Genomic DNA, 22,113 nt, shown 5'->3' with positions numbered 1-22,113 from the left:
GTACATATTCCTCTGACACTGATGTAAGGTCAGTTTTATCCCGGAGGGTAACTTCTGCCCAGAGCAAGTTTGGAGCTAAACATGTCCCTCAAATACAAAAACACAGGTCATATATCATGCAAGATCTTTGCACATTAAAATAACTTGAATGTCTGCATGGTGCTAATGTTCTATCAACCCACAAACATGGCAAGTAAATATATTGTCTAATAACAGTGGTATTGGTGCCAGAATTAGGCTGTGTTGGCAGATATACCAAACAATAAACCTTGGCTGTAGTGAAGATCACAGTCCAAGAAATGAAAAGGCCTTGATGGGATCCTTCCAGATGGTCACCCTGCTCAACTAGTGTATCCAGCAAATATGAGGCTTCTTGTACTGATGTGCTGGATGGACACGGACCCTGAACAAACAGGGTGTATTCAGTGAGGTGAAATGTTCTGAACATTGCTGATAGAAATGTATTGAATAGAGCTGACATAATTCTTTGTTCTATCTGACAGACAGTCATATCTGTTCTTCACAATACATTTCTATCTGAATGTTCCGTAAGGATTCACCCTATTGAAGATTAATTTGGCTGCACCATATTAGACACAAATAACATTGAAACAATCATTTGAATGCAAAGGTATTAAACGTATTGTAAATGTAAAGGAATGACTTTATTGTAACTATTCATCTTATATCAGTTTTACTGAAGCAAGCTCAGCTGCTAAGTGGTTAACTTTAAAGTGTAATTAAAGTTTGAGGCAGTTATATCGCTGTCAGCAATATGAGTGGATAAGATGATTGAAATACTGGTATGGTGTTATGTAAGTCATAAGAATCCTACTGGACCGTTTTAGCCAACTGAAATGTGAGACAAATAAAAGCGTCTCGAGAATCTTTTTAATAGATCACACTGTAGATAAATAACACATTAGATTTAACGGTTTTATAAGCTGTTACTGAAAGCCTAAATGTTTCTGTTCTAGATTTTAAATCTTAATTTAATATGGTTCCACCAGGGTGATAAATCAAAGTGAGCAAAGCACGAGGTAACGACCATCTACATCACAAGCATGAGGTGAGGAGACAGTTCAGATGTGTTTACAAGCTAAACAATATAAATAACAGGTAAACATATATATAAAGTTGTTGATGAGGATTAATGCCACTAAAATGGAACTAAATAAGGTCAGATTAGACTTAATGAAAACTATTTTAGTTGTAGTGGGGCAACATGGACTCAGTCCATTACACTATATGGGGTTCAGTAGAAGCAACATGGACTCAGTCCATTACAGTATATGAGGTTCAGTAGAAGCAACATGGACTCACTCCATTACAGTATATGAGGTTCAGTAGAAGTAACATTGGGATGAATTAAACTTTTGATATTGTCATAATTATTAGTAATGACATCTATCATTTACGTAAACTCAGTGAAATTCAATTCAGAGACAAATATGACATTAAAAAGTCATGTAATGGGAGAGTGGTGCTCCTGGGAAGTGGGAGGTGCTAGTGAGACACAGACACACAGAGGTCTCTCATCCAATTTATTTCCTTTCCCAGAGTGGTCCATAATTAACTTTTGCTTGGTTGGCACTTCCAACCAGATATAAGGAGGCTGAGGCCCCAGCATCCATAAGTCAGATACCTTCTTCCTCTGTGGTAAGACTCTCTCCACCTCCTTAGATTTGTATATTTGTCTCATCCTTGTACTCAGCATCTGAGGCAGTAGCTAACTGTACTGTTTGAATTGACTTCTGCATGTCTCTTGTATGATTTGACAGTATGCAATCAAGTGGCGTTGGTTGAATATGTAAAAAAAAAAATGCAAATTACTTAATATTTTTTACTTTAAATCAGTAACTTTCATTTACGGCACTTGTTCACAACACTCATGTTTCACAGGGTCCTCCAAGAAGTACACATTCATCTGTAGGAGGGGGAAAAGAAGGTGAGACATGGTTTGAGTCTCCACATAAAAAGTGATGAGATTATTCTGTTAGAGATACCACTCACCTAACTCTGTTGACTGGGGAGGAAGCACCACAGAGTCAATCAAGTTTTTTGTTTTATCTCTTTCCTAGTTATCCGTCACCATGAGTACGGACGCTGAGATGCAAATCTACGGCAAGGCTGCCATATACCTTCGTAAGTCTGAGAAGGAGAGGATGGAGGCACAAGCCGCACCCTTTGATTCAAAGAACGCCTGCTATGTGGCAGACAAGGTGGAGCTGTACCTTAAGGGTCTGGTCACTGCCAGGGCCGACGGGAAGTGTACTGTAACAGTCACGAAACCTGATGGCACTAAGGATGTAAGTCTGATCTGAAAAGTATTCAAGTTTGTGCAATTACTCTATTTTTTTGAAAAATCATTGAAATTATCCAAACAATGTCTATAGGCAATTAGAAATCACTAACAAAAAAAATATAAAGAAGCATTTCATTGTTTTTTGTAGACATTATATAACCTTGAAATACATTGTTATTGCTGCTACTTAAAATGACATAGAATGTCTTATGTTGACTCGAAAAGAATCACCAGTTATGTGTCAGTGGATGATAACTAAGTAGTTGGATTAAATTTGGATATATATTTTTTAAATGATTAAACTTGTATTTAATGAGCAAAAAGCATTTTGTCATGTCCAGTTTGATCTGTGTGTAATCTAGATTTCTGACTGTTTCAGGAAGGAAAAGAGTTCAAAGATGCAGACATCTATGAGATGAACCCCCCTAAGTACGACAAGATTGAGGACATGGCCATGATGACCTACCTGAATGAAGCCTCTGTGTTGTATAACCTCAAAGAGCGTTATGCAGCATGGATGATCTATGTAAGAAACCTGCACATACAAACACACACATACATGAAGATAATAAATACACACATACAGTCCTACACATAAATGAATGGAACCAAAACATACTGTATCAATACAGTAGACCCACATCAGTTTACCAAAGTACACCCACATTCTCACATAAATCCAGGTAAATGTCAATCTGACTTTGTTAATCTCCTAAATTAATTATGCTTTCATCCAGACCTACTCTGGGCTCTTCTGTGCCACGGTGAACCCCTACAAGTGGCTCCCTGTGTACGACGCAGAGGTTGTCAACGCCTACAGAGGGAAGAAGAGAGTGGAGGCTCCACCCCATATCTTCTCTGTCTCTGACAATGCCTTTCAGTTCATGATGATTGGTACGAGCTCTCATGGATGGCTACATGGTTGGATGGAGGGACAGATGATTGGATGGATGAAGGGAGGGAGGGATGGACAGATGATTGGATGGATGGAGGGACAGATGATTGGAGGGAGGGAGGGAGGGAGGGAGGGAGGGAGGGAGGGAGGGAGGGAGGGAGGGAGGGAGGGAGGGAGGGAGGGAGGGAGGGAGGGAGGGAGGGAGGGAGGGAGGGAGGGATGATTGGATGGATGGATGTCCATAAATGGGTATGGATCTCAAAGTCATAAGTGCTTATAGATGGATGGATGGATCAATAGAAGTTCAAATATGCTTTAGAGAGGTATCTACTGTTTTCTAGTCTAGGTTAGAACAGTTTGCTGGGAAAATCTGATCTCACTACCCTTGAATGGAAAATGTTCCAAAATGAAATTCGTGATGATGCTATGAATACAATAATGTCCCCATGTGTTTTGAGTATGATAAGTAATGTGTTTTTTGGTTCCAGATAAGGAGAACCAGTCCGTCCTGATTACGTAAGTTGTTTACTAAAATGTCACTTGAGAAAGTGTTTCTATTGTAATAAGTTGTGTCACTTGGTGTGATGAAATACATGACATTATGAATGGATTAGAGCATCAGGTTATGTGTAATAACGAGTCAATGAGAAGGATTATTTGTTAAAGACTTATGTCAGAACACAGGTTAACAGTGCATTTTTCTATGCTATTTCTTTGAGAAAGCCAATCTGACACTCAAACATGTAACTAAAACCCCCTCTTTCTCTGTCATATAAACCAGCGGAGAATCCGGTGCAGGAAAGACTGTCAACACCAAGCGTGTCATCCAGTACTTTGCCACCATTGCAGTGTCTGGGGCCAAGAAGGAAGCAGAACCTGGCAAAATGCAGGTAGGTTGTTCTTATGTTTGCCTTTTTAACACATTTCAGTTTGGTTGGTTGTGTAAACTGTTTTTCCAGTAGTGAATCCTCTTTCAAGCAATTGAGAAAAACTAACTTGACCTTGTCACCAGTTTTTGAGCAACTTGTGTTTGTCTCAATCAGGGGTCTCTTGAGGATCAGATCATTGCAGCTAACCCTCTGCTGGAGTCTTACGGTAATGCCAAGACAGTGAGGAACGACAACTCGTCTCGCTTTGTAAGTATGAAGGGCATAAACTTTTTTGGGAATAATTTTATTCTGTAATTCCCTATTGTTATACACATTTAAGATATATATAAGATATATGTCATTGCTGAAAATTTGAAATTCAAACTTGTCGTGTTTTCAAGGTTCTAAAGTTTGCAATTTCCTCTTTAAAATGTCAGACTTGATTTGCTTCATCAACCCCTACAAAAAAATAAACAAATAATCAAATCCATTATTTATAATCCACATAATAATTCACATTTCCTGTTGCTGCAGGATTATTTTCCCCTGCTGTAGCAAACTGGATCCTACTTCAATAACCTACATCTGTATCAATAGATCCAACATCTGTCCAACAAACTGTAACGTTTAAAGGGGTCTATCAAAGTCAAATGTTGATTTATTTGTTTCTAACCCCCATGCTCTACTACAGGGTAAATTCATCAGGATTCACTTCCAAGCTGGTAAACTGGCTAAAGCTGACATTGAGACCTGTGAGTTGGTTTTGATTGTTTCTCAATGCTTTCCTAAATTCACAGAGATACATTTAAATGTAAAGATATCCAACAAATTATCTAATTTTCTCTGTCTCTCTCTCTACTCTTTCTTTGTGTAATTCTCTCTCCCTCTCTCTCTCTCTCTCTCTCTATCTCTTTCTCCCTCAGACCTGCTGGAGAAGTCCAGAGTGTCCTTCCAGCTGCCCGATGAGAGAGGCTACCACATCTTCTTCCAGATGATGACAGGCCACAAACCTGAGCTAGTTGGTACGACAAAGTAGAGGTCCAGAGGAAATTATTCCCACCCCCATCTATGGAATATATAAAAATATTCATAGTCCACACTAATAATACTATTACAATGAGTACATGCAAGGTAACAAGGCATCTAGACATGGGTCGGGTCTTTGGGAAAGATCTATCAAGTAATGCACTGTGATGCACTAGTCCACAAGTCTCAGTCTCCTCTTTATGCTATTCATTATATACTACATGTATCATTGAGTCCATCTATTGAGTAAAGGAGGGAGAGATACTGTAAAGGTAGGAGAGCAGAATTCTAAGAGATTTAACTGACAAGCTGTTCTCCGTTGTCCACAGAAATGTCGCTCATCACCACCAACCCCTACGACTTCCCCATGTGTAGCCAGGGACAGATCACTGTGGCCAGCATTAATGACAATGACGAGCTGGATGCCACAGATGTGAGACAAACAAAGGGTTAACCAAACTCTTGATATGGAATGGATAGTACCACCATGAATGCTCTGTGAAATTCCAACTTGGTGGCAGCTGGGAATTTTTATGTGTTTTTGTTTGATTCTAAATGCCTTGTGTTAGTTAGACATGTGCCTCAAGGAACTCTTCATGCCTTCCACTATAGAGCACCACTAAGTGCACTGTGGAATTGTGCTGCCATCTACTAATGTGTTTGCCAAGCGCAATCATGTGGAACAGAGAAGCCAGTCAAATCTATCTATCCCATTTCTTTTGCAGTGAGCAGCACAGAACTGTAGTGTATCTGAGCAAACTGCCATTCAGTTAATCTCTGTTGTACTTCCTCTTTAATGCCAGGATGCCATTACCATCCTGGGATTCACTAATGAAGAGAAGATTGGCATCTATAAGCTGACAGGAGCTGTATTGCACCATGGAAACTTGAAATTCAAGCAGAAGCAGCGTGAGGAGCAGGCCGAGCCAGACGGCACAGAGGGTGAGTCCCACTCATAGATATACAATATGTAGAGCATTAGTCCCATTCCCAGTCCCCAACATAGAAATAGAACATCTAAGACATACAGTGCCACATGAAAGTCAGGCAGGAGATCATTTTTAGAGAACAAATTCCAACCTCCACAAATGTGGGTGAATCAAAATCTAGCCCACAAAGAAGTTTCCCAAACTATTTTTGTCAGTGTGAAATCAGAAACAAGTGATCTTGTGTCCCTGAGTCTTTTGTTGTTGGTTCTCTCTCCAGTGGCTGATAAAATCGCCTACCTGCTGGGCCTGAACTCAGCTGAGATGTTGAAAGCTCTGTGCTACCCAAGAGTGAAGGTCGGCAACGAGTATGTGACCAAGGGACAGACTGTGCCTCAGGTAAGGCGGCCAAACAAATCTACCATTTTCTGAGCACTGGAATTATTTTGGGGGCGAGTGCATTGCTTTTGTTTTTCCCAAGCTTGTATCACCTCATCACTGGACATGGTCAATATCTCATGTATTAATTTGAGGTATTATCATTGCAGGTTAATAACTCAGTCAGTGCTCTGGCCAAGTCCATCTATGAGAGGATGTTCTTGTGGATGGTCATCCGTATCAATGAGATGTTGGACACCAAGAATCCAAGGCAGTTCTATATCGGTGTGCTTGACATTGCCGGGTTTGAGATCTTTGATGTGAGTATGAGACCAGAACAAGACAATTAGACGTGATTGAGATGGATTACAGCCTTGTATGATGAAATGATCCCTTTTAAAATTCCATCAACAGTATAACAGCATGGAGCAGCTGTGCATCAACTTCACCAATGAGAAACTGCAACAGTTTTTCAACCACACCATGTTCGTCCTGGAGCAAGAGGAGTACAAGAAGGAGGGAATCGTCTGGGCCTTCATTGACTTCGGCATGGACTTGGCTGCCTGCATTGAGCTTATTGAGAAGGTAAGATGTCTGTGAGGATTATAATGGAACGTTATAATGGACCATATATTATCTCTGTGGTACAACGTACAGTCTCGCCTTGTTGTTTAAATTACTGGGAAGCCAAAACAGTCAAAACAAATCCATATTACAACCTGTGTGTTGTCATAATTGCGTTGTTTGCCCTATAACCTGTTAGTTTATATGCCTTGCCACTGTGATATAATATACAGGCCTAAGACCGAGACAAAAAGTAGACACAGTGGCAGAATAAATTCAACCACATCTTTGTTTCATCACAAAACCGGAGAGCAACATCTGTCCCATGGAGTCCACAAAGCATAATGCATGTAACAAACAGTTACACGACCTACAACAATCTACAACAGTCAAGTACATTTTTTCTGCCATTTTCGAACCACTAAACATCTATTGATTTAGAACCACGGAGAGTTACTGCAAGTCGCAAAGAAAACAGGAGCTGCCTCCCTCCAGTATTCCAGCACCATTTCAACTTCAACCTTTCAACGTTATCAAATAACCCATGCTTAGTCTAATACAGTGACAACTTAAAGATTCCCAAAAACTAGTTTATTCCCAATCACCGTCAGCTAAATATCATGTGGCTGTCCATGGTACTAATTTATGTGAGTAGAAAAAAACATGTTGACTAACTTTCGTGTTGCTGAAACAGTCTCTGTCATACAGTACAACCTTTACATTTCTGTTGTCCTTGGCTACCTGGCTAAAACCATTCGCTATTCTAACTTCCTTTCCTGGGCAACGATTAGCCAGCTAGTTAACATTAGCCTTCTACATCTAGCTACATGTTGAACTTCCATACTCTCAGACCAAAAGAACAATGTATGAATTTATGGTTGGATCAGAATTGCTGTTAGAATCATTGGCAAGGACGGCGAAATAAGTAATACTACGAGGACAAGTCCCTGTCTCTATCCATGACTACTTTAGGAAAGGGCCCATTTTAGCTAGCAAGCTATCCACCGGAGGACAACAACAATGAGATTCAACAATTTATGATGTTTGGATTGATGTGAAGCCAAATTCAAACTGGCTTCATTTCACAATTTTTTTGGTGCACCAGGACCATTCACAGATTAGCTCACTCAGTTTAGCTCAATTCTGATTCACTGTTATTGTATAAAATAAATATCAACTGAGGCCAAATGTTCGTCGTCTTCTTCCCATGTATTCAATGTTACAATATCATATTAGTTTTGACAGCATCAGATAGAAGAGCTACACTTACAGAGAAAGAGGGGCGCAGTTTGGCTCGCTTGCATGCTTTACCTGGAGAGATACATTCAGCCTCTTGCTAAGTGAGACGAAAGATGTAAAATAATGTGTCATTTTTGGGGGGAAGCCTGGCTTCCCTTGGCACCCATGAATACATGCCCTGACAAGTTATCTGACTGTTGAGAACTCAATATGTTTCCTATTATGTGTCCCTAAATTATTATAATCCTATAATAGCATGTTCGCTAAATGAATAAATGTGATCCTAAATGGAAATATCACTAATTTGATATACATCTCTTTTCGTAAAGCCATTGGGCATCTTCTCCATCCTTGAAGAGGAGTGCATGTTCCCCAAGTCTTCAGACACTACCTTCAAGGACAAGCTGTACGCCCAGCATCTTGGCAAAACAAAGGCGTTTGAGAAGCCCAAGCCTGCCAAAGGCAAGGCAGAGGCCCACTTCTCCCTGGTGCACTACGCCGGAACTGTGGACTACAACATCACTGGGTGGCTGGAGAAGAACAAGGATCCCCTGAACGACTCAGTTTGTCAGCTGTACCAGAAGTCTGGAGTCAAAATTCTGGCTGCTCTGTATCCTGCTCCACCACCTGAGGGTAAGACTAGAATCACGTCAAATGATTTAATTAAGCACTACTTATAACTTAGACCGAATGTTCTTTAAAATCTTTGAATGTATAGCAATTTCTCAGGGTGTTTTCACCAGGTTAATTTATTCATACACTTGGTTAATTCAAATCATACAATAGGTGTTATTCTACACAATCTCATTGGCAGCATTTGCCTCTAGATAAGTGTGAAGTTAACCAGAGATTCTCTGGTATATAATTAGTGTGCTTGCTGAAGACAAGACCACTCTAGATTTCTTACATACTCTTATTATTATTATATTTATTCCACCCGCTCTAGGAAATGTACTTTTCTAGTTATCTTTTACTTCTCCCCATTTTAACAGATAAAGCCAAGAAAGGAGGCAAGAAGAAGGGTGGTTCCATGCAGACTGTGTCCTCCCAGTTCAGGGTGAGCTTTTGAAATGTGTAGATTCAGTCCTTCAAAAGGTGCAATTATTCTAAATTACAGTCGGCCTGAGAAAATGGTTTGTAACCCCCTTACAGGAGAACTTACATAAGCTGATGACCAACTTGAGGAGCACTCATCCTCATTTTGTGCGCTGCCTGATCCCCAACGAGTCAAAGACTCCAGGTACAGGAAATATTGACTTGAATATGTCATCTTATCAGTACAGTATCAGTAACCTTAACAATCCCAATCTATAACCTGTTTATGAGTATTAAAAGAGACTTGTTTTGTTTTACCAGGTCTGATGGAGAACTTCCTGGTTATCCACCAGCTCAGGTGTAATGGTGTACTGGAGGGTATCAGGATCTGCAGAAAGGGCTTCCCCAGCAGAATCATCTATGCTGATTTCAAGCAGAGGTACATACGCACAAGCACACACACACGCACACACCACATAAAATATCTGCTCCAAGGGTTTTCCCAGCATCAGAATAGTCTTACCTTTTACGAAATATAACCAACATATTACAACTTGACATGTTAAAAATGTCTCCTCATTCAGGTACAAAGTACTGAATGCCAGTGTCATCCCTGAGGGCCAGTTCATGGACAACAAGAAGGCTTCTGAGAAGCTGCTTGGGTCCATTGATGTGAATCACGAGGATTACAAGTTTGGACACACCAAGGTCAGTCAAATACCCCCCAGTAAAAGCTGACAACAAAACACAGCTTGAATGATAATTTAAACCCGTACCATATAAAATCTCTCCAGTTGATCTATCCATCCTTATGTTCTTTCTTCTTCATTTAACTAATGGAAAAGGTGGAAAAACATTGTAGTGTTTTTTTCCCAGTCATTCATCACAAGTATAGAAGAGAAACTAAACTCATTATCATGTGCATTGTGTTAGAGTGGTATGGCTGCAGTTATCTGCATCTGTGTACATTATTAACCTACAACTGTACAATAACTAACAACTTAGAAACAACCTATCACATGGTTTGTTTGTAACCGTTGCAAAGTTAATGTTGTTTAAATCAATCAAGTGGTGTTGTTCCCCTCTTTTGATTCAACCCTTTCTATCTGTGGTTCCATTGACCGTGTTAACCTGTGTCTCAGGTGTTCTTCAAAGCAGGTCTGCTGGGTGTCCTGGAGGAGATGAGAGATGAGAAGCTGGCCTCTCTGGTCGGCATGGTCCAGGCTCTCAGCCGTGGATTCCTCATGAGGAGAGAGTTTAGCAAGATGATGGAGAGGAGGTGAGGAATAGTAGACATCTTGGCAAAGCTTTCTGTCAACCACCTGTATCTAATGCATTATGATTACATACTATATATGCTGTGAGTTGTTCAGAATGAGAAAGTACATCTTATAATGGTCAACTAAAGCTTTTGGGTTAATTCATTTATAAGTCCAGAAATGGATGTAGCAACTAAGGATTCTAGCTTTATAGCTGCAGTTTCGGATTTGGCTTTTCAATTGGCATTTAAATTTGTGGTATTTATCCATTAATTCTGGAAGAATATAAAATGTCTCATGAGCTTAGCATGACTGTCAGTCGTTGCATCTAGGGCACTCACTATGAATTTAATAGGGGTTACATTTCCCTAGCTCCATTCCTCAGCTGTTAACAAACAGTGGTGTGGGGCCCCATCTAATCCCAGAATGTAGCTTTAAGCATGTCACTCACCATGTCACTCTCCTTTCTGTCGACCAGAGAATCAATTTACGCCATCCAGTACAACATCCGCTCATTCATGAATGTCAAAACCTGGCCATGGATGAAGTTGTACTTCAAGATCAAGCCCCTGTTGCAGAGCGCTGAGACTGAGAAGGAGCTGGCCAACATGAAGGAGAACTATGACAAGATGACGGCAGACCTGGCCAAGGCTCTGGCCACAAAGAAGCAAATGGAGGAGAAGTTGGTGTCCCTGACGCAGGAGAAGAACGACCTGGCGCTCCAAGTAGCATCTGTGAGTCAGCAACAAGCTTCATAAGGGCACATCCACACACACAAATACACAGACAGACATACATACAAACCCACAAACACATATGAACACACTGTGAAGGTTTAACATGTTTTTATTGCCATTATTATATATTTCATGAATTTCTATTGATTTAATCTGACCTTCAATACACAAAGTGAGGCCTCTGATTTTTTTTCTGCTGTTCTGAAACCAGGAAGGAGAGAGTCTGAACGATGCTGAGGAAAGGTGCGAGGGGCTCATCAAGAGCAAGATCCAGCAGGAGGCCAAACTCAAAGAGACGACCGAGAGGCTGGAGGATGAGGAGGAGATCAATGCTGAGTTGACTGCCAAGAAGAGGAAGCTGGAGGATGAGTGCTCTGAGCTGAAGAAGGACATTGATGACCTGGAGCTCACCCTGGCCAAAGTGGAGAAGGAGAAGCACGCCACTGAAAACAAGGTATTGTGTCTTACCATAGACAGTCTAACCAACAATAATCAACTCAAAACATAGCTTTACAGAATTGGAATTCAAGTTGTATTGTGGGTGCAGGAAAAATTAAGACACAACGGAGGAATTTCAGTTGTGGGGTACTCCCAACATTCATTGCATGTTCTACTCCACCTCATTTATGACTTCCACTCAGTACACTGGCATGGTGAACACTGACATCTAGTGTTGAATATATAGTACAGTAATTGTTAATGCTGTGCAAATCTAAATGAAATTAATGCAATATTTAACAAACTAAATCTCCCCTTTATGGTGAAGTGACCAAAGACTAATTTTGATGTGGCCATTTTCAGGTTAAAAACCTGACAGAGGAGATGGCGTCTATGGATGAGAGTGTTGCCAAGCTGACCAAGGAGAAGAAAGCCCTCCAAGAGGCCCACCAGCAGACACTGGATGACCTGCAGGCAGAGGAGGACAAAGTCAACACTCTGACCAAGGCCAAGACCAAGCTGGAACAGCAAGTGGACGACGTGAGTGGAGTTTGACATTTTGGCCATGATAGTGTGTAAGATGATATTATCTTCAGTTGTTGAGATTTTAACAATATATGTGTTTTTATCTTCTAGCTTGAGGGTTCTCTGGAGCAAGAGAAGAAGCTCCGTATGGACCTTGAGAGATCCAAGAGAAAGCTGGAGGGAGATCTGAAACTGGCCCAGGAGTCCATAATGGACCTGGAGAATGACAAGCAACAAGCTGATGAGAAAATCAAGAAGTAAACACAAACAAATGAATACAGTATTACCTGCTATAATGGTTGTTCTTGACTAATTCTTGTAATTATGAATTAGCATTTACATGTGATTCTTAAAAGCAAAGTGAATACTCTCCCTTTACACTATCAAACCAAAACCAACTCTACAATCAACGTGTTTGTGTTTCTTAGGAAGGAGTTTGAGACCACCCAGCTCCTCAGCAAGGTTGAGGATGAGCAGTCTCTGGGAGCTCAGCTGCAGAAGAAGATCAAGGAACTCCAGGTACAGAACAGGATATAAGCTCCAGTACAGAAAAGCACAGACTTGAATCAATTCTTGAAAAACATTATTCTGGAAGCAAACATTTTTCCAGGTGGCTTCTGACAGCTGAGTAGGTTGGAAGATGGTGGTTCTGAACATTGTGGTTTTGGTTCCTGCATGGGACACTGTCTACTGAATATATTAGTGTAACTGGGTTTTTATTAAACACATTTATGCAAAATATACATATTATTATTACTTTGTGAGGTTCAATTGTTTCAACTGTATTGTAGTGTTCATCCCCCTGCTCCTGTCCCCTGTTCTAGGCCCGTATTGAGGAGCTGGAGGAGGAAATTGAGGCTGAGCGTGCTGCCAGGGCTAAGGTTGAGAAGCAGAGGGCCGATCTCTCCAGGGAACTTGAGGAGATCAGCGAGAGGCTGGAGGAGGCCGGAGGCGCCACTGCTGCTCAGATTGAGATGAACAAGAAGCGTGAGGCTGAGTTCCAGAAGCTGCGTCGTGATCTTGAAGAGTCCACCCTGCAGCATGAGGCCACAGCCGCCGCTCTGCGCAAGAAGCAGGCCGACAGTGTGGCTGAGCTCGGGGAGCAGATCGACAACCTGCAGCGCGTCAAGCAGAAGCTGGAGAAGGAGAAGAGCGAATACAAGATGGAGATTGATGACCTCTCCAGCAACATGGAGGCCGTCGCCAAGGCTAAGGTGAGTAGTGATGTTTTGATCAAGCAGTATTGAGGGGGGTCAACTACATTACCATTCAAGTGAACTGAAGTTGACAGGAGTCCCACATATAAAGTAATGATGGTACATGTTTCACTAACAGGGCAATCTGGAGAAGATGTGCCGTACTCTTGAGGACCAGCTGAGCGAGCTCAAGACTAAGAATGATGAGAATGTTCGCCAGGTCAACGACATCAGCGGACAGAGGGCCAGACTCCTGACAGAAAATGGTACCATCAACAATGAACAATAAGCCAATGCTTTCCTTCAGTAAAACACAATAACATGTTGGGGGCTGTATCCACATAATTTATACTGTACTATTCACCACCTAACATTCCCTATGATACCTCAAAATACATTTTCAATCTTAGAGAACAGAGACCCTATTAACAAGATGTCCCTCTGTCCCTGCAGGTGAGTTTGGTCGCCAGCTGGAGGAGAAGGAAGCACTGGTGTCTCAGCTGACCAGAGGCAAACAGGCCTTCACCCAGCAGGTGGAGGAGCTAAAGAGGGCAGTTGAGGAGGAGGTCAAGGTAAGGGACCCAAAATGGACTCCGCGTCCACAGAGTTTAGAGCTATATCTTCATATAGACTGTGACTACGCAACCCTCTGAGACTCCTACTATCTCACCACATTCAGAGACTCCTACTGTCTCACCATCCGCAGAGACTCCTACTGTCTCTCCAACCTCACAGACTCCTCTCTCCACCCTCAGAGACTCCTATTGTCTCTCCACCCTCAGAGACTTCGACCATAATTTGTTTGACTATCTCACTCATCTCTCCTTGTCTTTCATTCTCACAGGCTAAAAACGCACTGGCCCACGGTGTTCAGTCTGCCCGCCATGACTGTGACCTCCTGAGGGAGCAGTTTGAGGAGGAGCAGGAGGCCAAGGCAGAGCTGCAACGCGGCATGTCCAAGGCCAACAGTGAGGTGGCTCAGTGGAGGACTAAGTATGAAACTGATGCCATCCAGCGCACAGAGGAGCTGGAGGAGGCCAAGTGAGTCGCACGCAACATAAAAAACTCAGATATTGTGTGGATGGTGAGGGTGGTAAGGGGGCTCTGACAAAATGTTACATCAATATGTATTGTAACATTTCTTTCACACCATCAAACCACCCTCTGTTGTCCAACAGGAAGAAGCTGGCCCAGCGTCTGCAGGATGCTGAGGAGACCATTGAGGCGACCAACTCCAAGTGCGCCTCCCTGGAGAAGACCAAGCAGAGGCTGCAGGGAGAGGTGGAGGACCTCATGATTGATGTTGAGAGAGCCAACGCATTGGCCGCCAACCTCGACAAGAAGCAGAGGAACTTTGACAAGGTGAAAATGAATAAACCTATATTTTTTTATCAAGTTTATAATTGTTGCATATTTCTAATTTAAAAACTCTTCATCAATGACTTCCAATGAAAATCCCATGTATTTCGCTAGGTTCTGGCAGAGTGGAAGCAGAAGTATGAGGAGGGCCAGGCTGAGCTGGAAGGAGCTCAGAAGGAGGCTCGCTCTATGAGCACTGAACTCTTCAAGATGAAGAACTCCTACGAGGAGGCTCTGGATCATCTGGAGACTCTGAAGAGAGAGAACAAGAACCTGCAACGTGAGCATTTGACAGCGATTCTATTTGGCTTATGTTTAATTAGCAAGATGAATTGCTGTTATTTAATTCACTGTTATTATGATTCAATATCAACTTCAGTACATTGACATATCCACTTAAAATCCCCCAAGTCTAAACTTCTTGTGTGTGTGTGTGTGTGTGTGTGTGTGTGCAGAGGAGATCTCTGACCTGACTGAGCAGATTGGAGAGACTGGCAAGAGCATCCATGAGCTGGAGAAGGCCAAGAAGACCGTGGAGACAGAGAAGTCTGAGATCCAGACCGCTCTGGAGGAGGCTGAGGTACAAACTACAGCTGTTTGTTGGGAAAAGCAGTGTTAACTAACCAATGCCAGCTACAGTGAAAGGCCCTGTGTATGGGTGTTTATTGTAGTCATATATATTTAATTCCTACATCCAAATGTATTGAACACAATTGGCCTGACTGCTTCTGTTTGTCCAGGGCACACTGGAGCACGAGGAATCCAAGATTCTGCGTGTGCAGCTGGAGCTGAACCAGATCAAGGGTGAGGTGGACAGGAAGATCGCTGAGAAGGACGAGGAGATGGAGCAGATCAAGAGGAACAGCCAGAGGGTGGTTGACTCCATGCAGAGCACCCTGGACTCTGAGGTCAGGAGCAGGAATGATGCCCTGAGGGTGAAGAAGAAGATGGAGGGAGACCTGAACGAGATGGAGATCCAGCTGAGCCACTCCAACAGGCAGGCCGCTGAGGCCCAGAAACAGCTGAGGAATGTCCAGGGACAGCTCAAGGTAAAGGGACTGGGACATCAGGTTCAAACACCTGAACATGGCTAGGGATTTGTTTGTGAATCTGTAGAAAATAACAGAACAGAGGAATTGAATAGATTGAACTATATACTGTAGAAAGGTAGGGATATTGAGTAAATTCTTACCAATGAACATTTCTATCACCCCTACATGGCTAGGGATTTGTTTGTGAAACACCCCTACTTCCACAAGTCCTAATGAACGTATGTCATTGTGAACCCCAGGATGCCCAATTGCACCTTGATGATGCTGTCCGTGTCGCAGAGGACATGAAGGAGCAGGCAGCCATGGTGGAGCGCAGAAACGGTCTGATGGTGGCTGAAATCGAGGAGCTGAGAGTTGCTCTGGAGCAGACAGAGAGAGGCCGCAAAGTGGCTGAGACTGAGCTGGTAGACGCCAGCGAGCGTGTTGGACTGCTGCACTCCCAGGTATTGGTCAAATGCCATTTCTAATGAAACTCAACCAAGCAAACAATTTAAACACACCTGGAAATTGACCGTGCTTGCCTTAGATTTTCATAATTTCAGTCTTGTGACTTGTAAGTTCTCCTCGGGGTCAAACAAATCGTCTTCCTCCTTCAGAACACCAGCCTTCTGAACACCAAGAAAAAGCTGGAGACTGACCTGGTGCAGGTGCAGGGAGAGGTGGACGACATCGTCCAGGAGGCCAGGAATGCAGAGGAGAAGGCCAAGAAGGCAATCACTGATGTGAGTCCTTGAATTACATCAACTTAATTGGTCCCTAAGGTCCAATGGTAGCTGGGCTGGTTAAGAACAACAAAGATCTGCAAGGGACATTATGATTGGTGCATAAATTAAACAAACTACTATTCCAGGCGGCCATGATGGCTGAGGAGCTGAAGAAGGAGCAGGACACCAGCTCTCACCTGGAGAGAATGAAGAAGAACCTGGAGGTCACAGTCAAGGACCTGCAGCACCGCCTGGATGAGGCTGAGAATCTGGCCATGAAGGGAGGCAAGAAGCAGCTCCAGAAACTGGAGTCCAGGGTGAGATACCTGCAGGGTCGATTAGGGTGGATTGAAAGACTGATTGCTGGAAATGTATTTGATCATGTTAAAATACACAGGAGCATTTTGTAATTACTTTTAATCTCAATAACCCATCTAGATCAGGGGTTCCCAAACTGTTTTGTGGCAAGGACCACTTTTGTGATAGCGAATTCATCAGAGACCCCCCTCGTAATATCAGAACACAACTCCTACTTTAAAGTGCGATAAAAATGGCATCCACTCAGATTTACTATGACTTCTGCATTGCATCACTGGACTAATCAAGTCTCAGGCCCTCAAGTCCCCCCTCTTTGCATCAGAGAGAAAAAGTTGCAGTTTTAAAGCTTACATTACAGTGAATTTATGATCACAACAAAACCAATTATAATAATTTTACATTTATTTAGTGGAGTTGATCCAAAACCTTTAAATAAACGCAAACGTATTCATCTAGTTGCTTCCTTCAGGCTTAAACTGTTGTCTCAGCAGACTTCTTCTAATCTGCCATTTCATTCATAATAATAATAATAATAATTCCCAATAAATATCAACACACAATATAATATACATTCATCGAATTGATGTCATAGTAATAATTTATCTCTCTATTGTTACGTCTCATTCACTGGCCGTTGCTAGGGAAGCTAGCGTTGCTATGCGGGGCTACCAGCTAGCAGGCTAATGGCTGAATTAGCTTTTAGGCTAGCGGAGTTTAATAAGTTCATAAAACCTGAAAATACAACATAACATCTCAAAAATATGTACACACTCCAGAAACAGTACCGTTTGAATATGGTGATTTTTACACTCGCTTACCTTCAAAATAAAGACGTAAACATGTATTTATGTCGGTGCTTCTGTCTTGCTGTTGGCTCACTTGGCAAACTACTCTCAACTGCCAGAGCGCGAGCTCCATAATAGAAGCAATGTCACAACATTAAAACATGCGAGTGGCGGCCTCTAGTTGCCATACTGGTACTGCACCATACACCACAAAACGCATGACAAAATGGTTAAAAGTCATATTTCAAAAACAAGAAGAATTGAGTTGTGAGCCTCCCAGACCCGTTATTTAAACTAAGAGTTAATAACATTCATTGTGGATAAATAATATTACATTGTACAGTATTGCACCCTCTAAACATTTTGCCAAGATCCCGGGCTGTTTAATCTGATCTTGCTATAAATATTCATAAACAAATTTAAATGTAAATTTCACTTTGGGAACCACTGACCTAGTTAATGAAAAGTTTATGTTATTATTACAGACCACTTCAATTAAAATAATGAAATGACTTGACTGAGTAGAAGACTATACCTCTGTTTTACAAAACGTCTGATTTCACCACCTCAAACAAATGCCTACATGTATTTCTTCCACAAAGGTGCGTGAGCTCGAGACTGAGGTGGAGGCCGAGCAGAGAAGAGGTGTAGACGCAGTCAAGGGAGTTCGCAAGTATGAGCGCAGAGTCAAGGAGCTCACTTACCAGGTAAGAGAAAGTGTCAAGTTTGTGAAGAATGAACTAACACAAACAGGTTTGTGTATAAAACTATTGGGGCATTGATTCTTTGCTCTTCTCTCACAGACTGAGGAGGATAAGAAGAACGTTAACAGACTTCAGGACCTGGTAGATAAGCTGCAGATGAAAGTGAAGGCCTATAAGAGGCATTCTGAGGAAGCGGTGAGTCACAGATTTAGTCAAATACTCTGAAAAAAAAACATTTTTTCCCCCCTACAAAACGTAATGTCCATGTGGTTTAGTTGAAGTGTTGCTACAGCACACCTGTCATCCATGACTCAATTGATTTTACAAGTAATTGCTTAAGAAATTATCAACATTTCTGAGTGTTTGCTGCGCTGGGGGCTGGTCTAGTGATCGTGCTGGAGGCAGTGGATTGATCCCCCGTTCTGCCACTCACTTCCTCTGCTGTATCATCCAGCTCCCTGTATACATTGTCATCCTAAAGCTGTCTTTTTTTGCATTTCGTTTTTTAAAAACAGAATATTATTTTGCTTCCTGGTTTCAAACTTTAAATGCTGATGTTCTGCTCTCCCTCTCTTTTCCTCACCCAGGAGGAAGCAGCAAACCAGCACATGTCTAAGTTCAGGAAGGTTCAGCATGAGCTGGAGGAGGCTGAGGAGCGTGCTGACATCGCTGAGACTCAGGTCAACAAGCTCAGAGCCAAGACCCGTGACTCTGGAAAGGTACAGAACTGCTGCTAAACCTGTACCTGACTCATGTTCAGATATGACCACATCAACACCACCTATGATTCAGTCTTCTCAGAGGTCAATACAGACCTTTTACACACAAATGTATTGAAGATCTCTAAGAAGAACATTTCAGGAAGGGCTAAACAATCTAATGAGAGTAATTCAGCTGGTACTTCAACATCTAATATCCAAGCTGAGTACTGAGCACTAAAGACTTGATCCATTATATTCTATCCATATATTTATCATGTTCATTATTATTACTGATCCATTATATTCTATACATATATTTATCATGTTCATTATTATTACTGATCCATTATATTCTATCCATATATTTATCATGTTCATTATTATTACTGATCCATTATATTCTATCCATATATTTATCATGTTGATTGTTATTACTGATCCATTATATTATATCCATATATTTATCATGTTCATTATTATTACTGATCCATTATATTATATCCATATATTTATCATGTTCATTATTATTATTGATCCATTATATTATTTATTTATTCTTACAGGGAAAAGAAGTTGCTGAATAAACAAGACCAAAGAATTGAAGATCAAAGTCTTACCATTTTCCTGTGATGCATAAAATATGATTTTCATGGTGAAATGTTGAGCATTGATTAAAAACATGTGAATCTACATACACTTCCTTTGTGACTGTGGATTTATTACTCAGCAAACAGCTTTTTCATACCATAATATATTGTACTTTAATTAAAGGAGCAATTTGGGATTCCAACAACAAAGCAGACACCCCAACAAAGCAGACACCCCAACAAAGCAGACACCCCAACAAAGCGATAACCTCTTTTGGTAAACATCTGAGGGATGAGGATGGAGAAATGTAACCACTATCAAATTCTTAGACTGAGCTATGTATGTAAGGACTGACCATTGTAGTGAAAATTTCAGTACAGAGAAAGACTTGGACAATTATTCAAACAATCATCTTTATTCAAAATCAATTAATTATTGCAATAATGAAACCGTCGACCGGTCGACCGCACACTCCAAGTTGTGTTGCCGAGAGCATAGCTGATAATGAATTAACAGAGAAACCTTTATAGGCCCTAAATGCTCAGTCAGTAATTTCTACCGTTCCCATTAGTTTCCCAGATGCCAGGAAGATGAGACAATGAGGCATTGCTATAAACTCTTCCAGGCTCTCTCTATCTCGGGTCACACACACCACATCTTGTCTATAGAATGCCAGCTTTTAGATTTTTATCACCATTATCAGCTCAAACTATCCCTAGCAAAACCCATTCCTTAACCAGACGCCCAGACTAACTGCAGGAAGCTATGGACACCATAAAAACTCAGTATTAGTTGGCCAGTCTTAATCTTAGTTAAATATATAACTGTTTACTATTAATATCAAACAAATCAGATAAGTATGTCATTTTTCCCCTGACACCATCCATAACGTAAAAGTTATAGTTTTAACTCTTTACACTAAGTGGAAAAGTAGGGATATTCTCAGAACAACGTTCTCAGAAAACAACAAACCAGATTTTTGCATTTCAAGTTTGTCACAGATTATGCAAATATGAATCTGTTGTGGACACACTGCATAAACAGAAATGGCGATAGAGCATCTGACCAAATTACTGAAGATTTTAGTTCTGGCTTTTACTGATATTATATCCATATAAATGAGAAAATAAATCACACATGTGTTTTATCATTAGACAGTATGCATTTGCAAATAAGCTTTTCGGCAGATATACACTGCTGTAATGATTCGTGTTTTTATGGTAATACAATTTAATTTAATTTCTAAGAGAAAGTACAGTAATACACATTATAAACACAGTGATAAACACGGAAATACACATTATAAACACAGTAATATATTGTTAGATTTCTTCCGGTGCCGCAGAAATGATTTTGTTTTCCACTGCAAAATGTTTTGAATATGTTTTGTTGCCTTAATGAACATGACCCGCCACATGGGCCTTTCTATTTATATCAAAACTCCAAACAACATTTAGTATAACAACTTTCCAATAGAGGGCGCTGAACACCAAGGTTAGAAGACGCTACACAAGGGCTTTTCTTTTGCCTGCCACTGCAAAGGTTAGTGGAGGTGCCTGAAAGAGATCCTGGCGGGGAATCAGAGGAGTCTAAAGCATTGTCAAAACAGTAGTGAGGGCTTTCCCTGACAGTTGGTTGGCTAGCATATTTATAGACAACATGCGTGAGTGTTTTAGGAAACTGGGGATCAACGGCTGTACTCGGCAAGGGCTTCCCCTGGGCTGTCTGGCAGGAAGTATTTATGGATTACTGTGGTGTGTGTGCTCTGTAGAGGGATCACTGCAGTAGATACATGTGTGTAGAAGGAAACACAATGGACCATCTTTCAAAATGTGTACCTTAAGTGTATGATTATTGCCTTTTAACTGTGTCCCATGCCTGCCAGAAATGATTGCCTTTCAGAGCTGAATGACCTTCATTACATTACATGGAAATGGAATTGATTGTTTGTAATTTATGTTACATATGCAGTTATATTTTATAATGCCAGGATGTCATTCAGGCTTTTCATCTAGTATGAATTCCCTGCACACTATTGAGGAAGAGAATCGTCTTTTCAGACTCAGAATATTGGCACATTGAACCATGTCACAGACTGTAGTATTCAACTCTGTGGATGGAGCTGAAACAATGATGTGACATCTGTTCTGCCATCTTGATGCACGTTCCCCATAGCCTTCATTAGATCATGCCTTCTCAGTATGGACGAGCCTAGTGCGTTGGTATTTGCTACTTGATGCATGTTGTAAATATAATATACTGGTAGTATGGTAAGTACATAACTAATACATTGAGTGTACAAAATATTAGGAACAACTGCTCTTTCCACAACAGACTGACCAGGTGAAAGCTATAATCCCTTATTGATGTAATTTATGTCAATCAATCAAATGTATTTATAAAGCCCTTTTTACATCAGACACAAAGTGTCACAAAGTGCTGTACAGAAACCCAGCCTGAAACCCCAAACAGCATGCAATGCAGATGTTCAAAGGTTCATAGATGACCAA

The 22,113-nt window shown here is 41.3% G+C and overlaps 2 protein-coding genes across 2 annotated transcripts in view; both read left to right on the top strand.

Moving 5' to 3' along the window:
• Positions 1-19,711, top strand: part of LOC139424217 (uncharacterized) — a 102,489-nt gene extending 82,778 nt beyond the window's left edge. The window contains exons 75-80 of the mRNA XM_071175896.1: positions 16,400-16,525; positions 16,654-16,824; positions 18,213-18,317; positions 18,414-18,509; positions 18,902-19,033; positions 19,579-19,711. Of these exons, the coding sequence (XP_071031997.1) occupies positions 16,400-16,525; positions 16,654-16,824; positions 18,213-18,317; positions 18,414-18,509; positions 18,902-19,033; positions 19,579-19,599 (651 nt within the window). The 3' untranslated portion in view covers positions 19,600-19,711. The remainder of the gene's footprint in view (positions 1-16,399; positions 16,526-16,653; positions 16,825-18,212; positions 18,318-18,413; positions 18,510-18,901; positions 19,034-19,578) is intronic.
• LOC139423661 (myosin heavy chain, fast skeletal muscle-like) lies at positions 1,478-14,437 on the top strand. Its single transcript, XM_071175269.1, has 30 exons — positions 1,478-1,659; positions 1,903-1,948; positions 2,082-2,309; positions 2,685-2,831; positions 3,043-3,199; positions 3,689-3,716; positions 3,982-4,090; positions 4,244-4,336; positions 4,761-4,821; positions 4,993-5,091; positions 5,425-5,528; positions 5,899-6,037; positions 6,302-6,420; positions 6,570-6,719; positions 6,814-6,984; positions 8,532-8,835; positions 9,195-9,259; positions 9,355-9,442; positions 9,559-9,676; positions 9,822-9,945; positions 10,380-10,516; positions 10,975-11,230; positions 11,445-11,687; positions 12,035-12,211; positions 12,308-12,453; positions 12,625-12,715; positions 13,021-13,410; positions 13,532-13,658; positions 13,846-13,964; positions 14,237-14,437. The coding sequence occupies exons 3-30, from the start codon at positions 2,094-2,096 to the stop codon at positions 14,435-14,437; spliced, it is 4,179 nt and encodes a 1,392-aa protein (XP_071031370.1). The 5' UTR covers positions 1,478-1,659; positions 1,903-1,948; positions 2,082-2,093.
• Positions 19,712-22,113: the final 2,402 nt, after the last annotated feature.

The sequence above is a fragment of the Oncorhynchus clarkii genome, chromosome 13 (genome assembly GCF_045791955.1).
Source record: "Oncorhynchus clarkii lewisi isolate Uvic-CL-2024 chromosome 13, UVic_Ocla_1.0, whole genome shotgun sequence".
NCBI classification, from domain to species: domain Eukaryota; kingdom Metazoa; phylum Chordata; class Actinopteri; order Salmoniformes; family Salmonidae; genus Oncorhynchus; species Oncorhynchus clarkii.
This window is presented reverse-complemented; position numbering and strand designations above follow the sequence as displayed.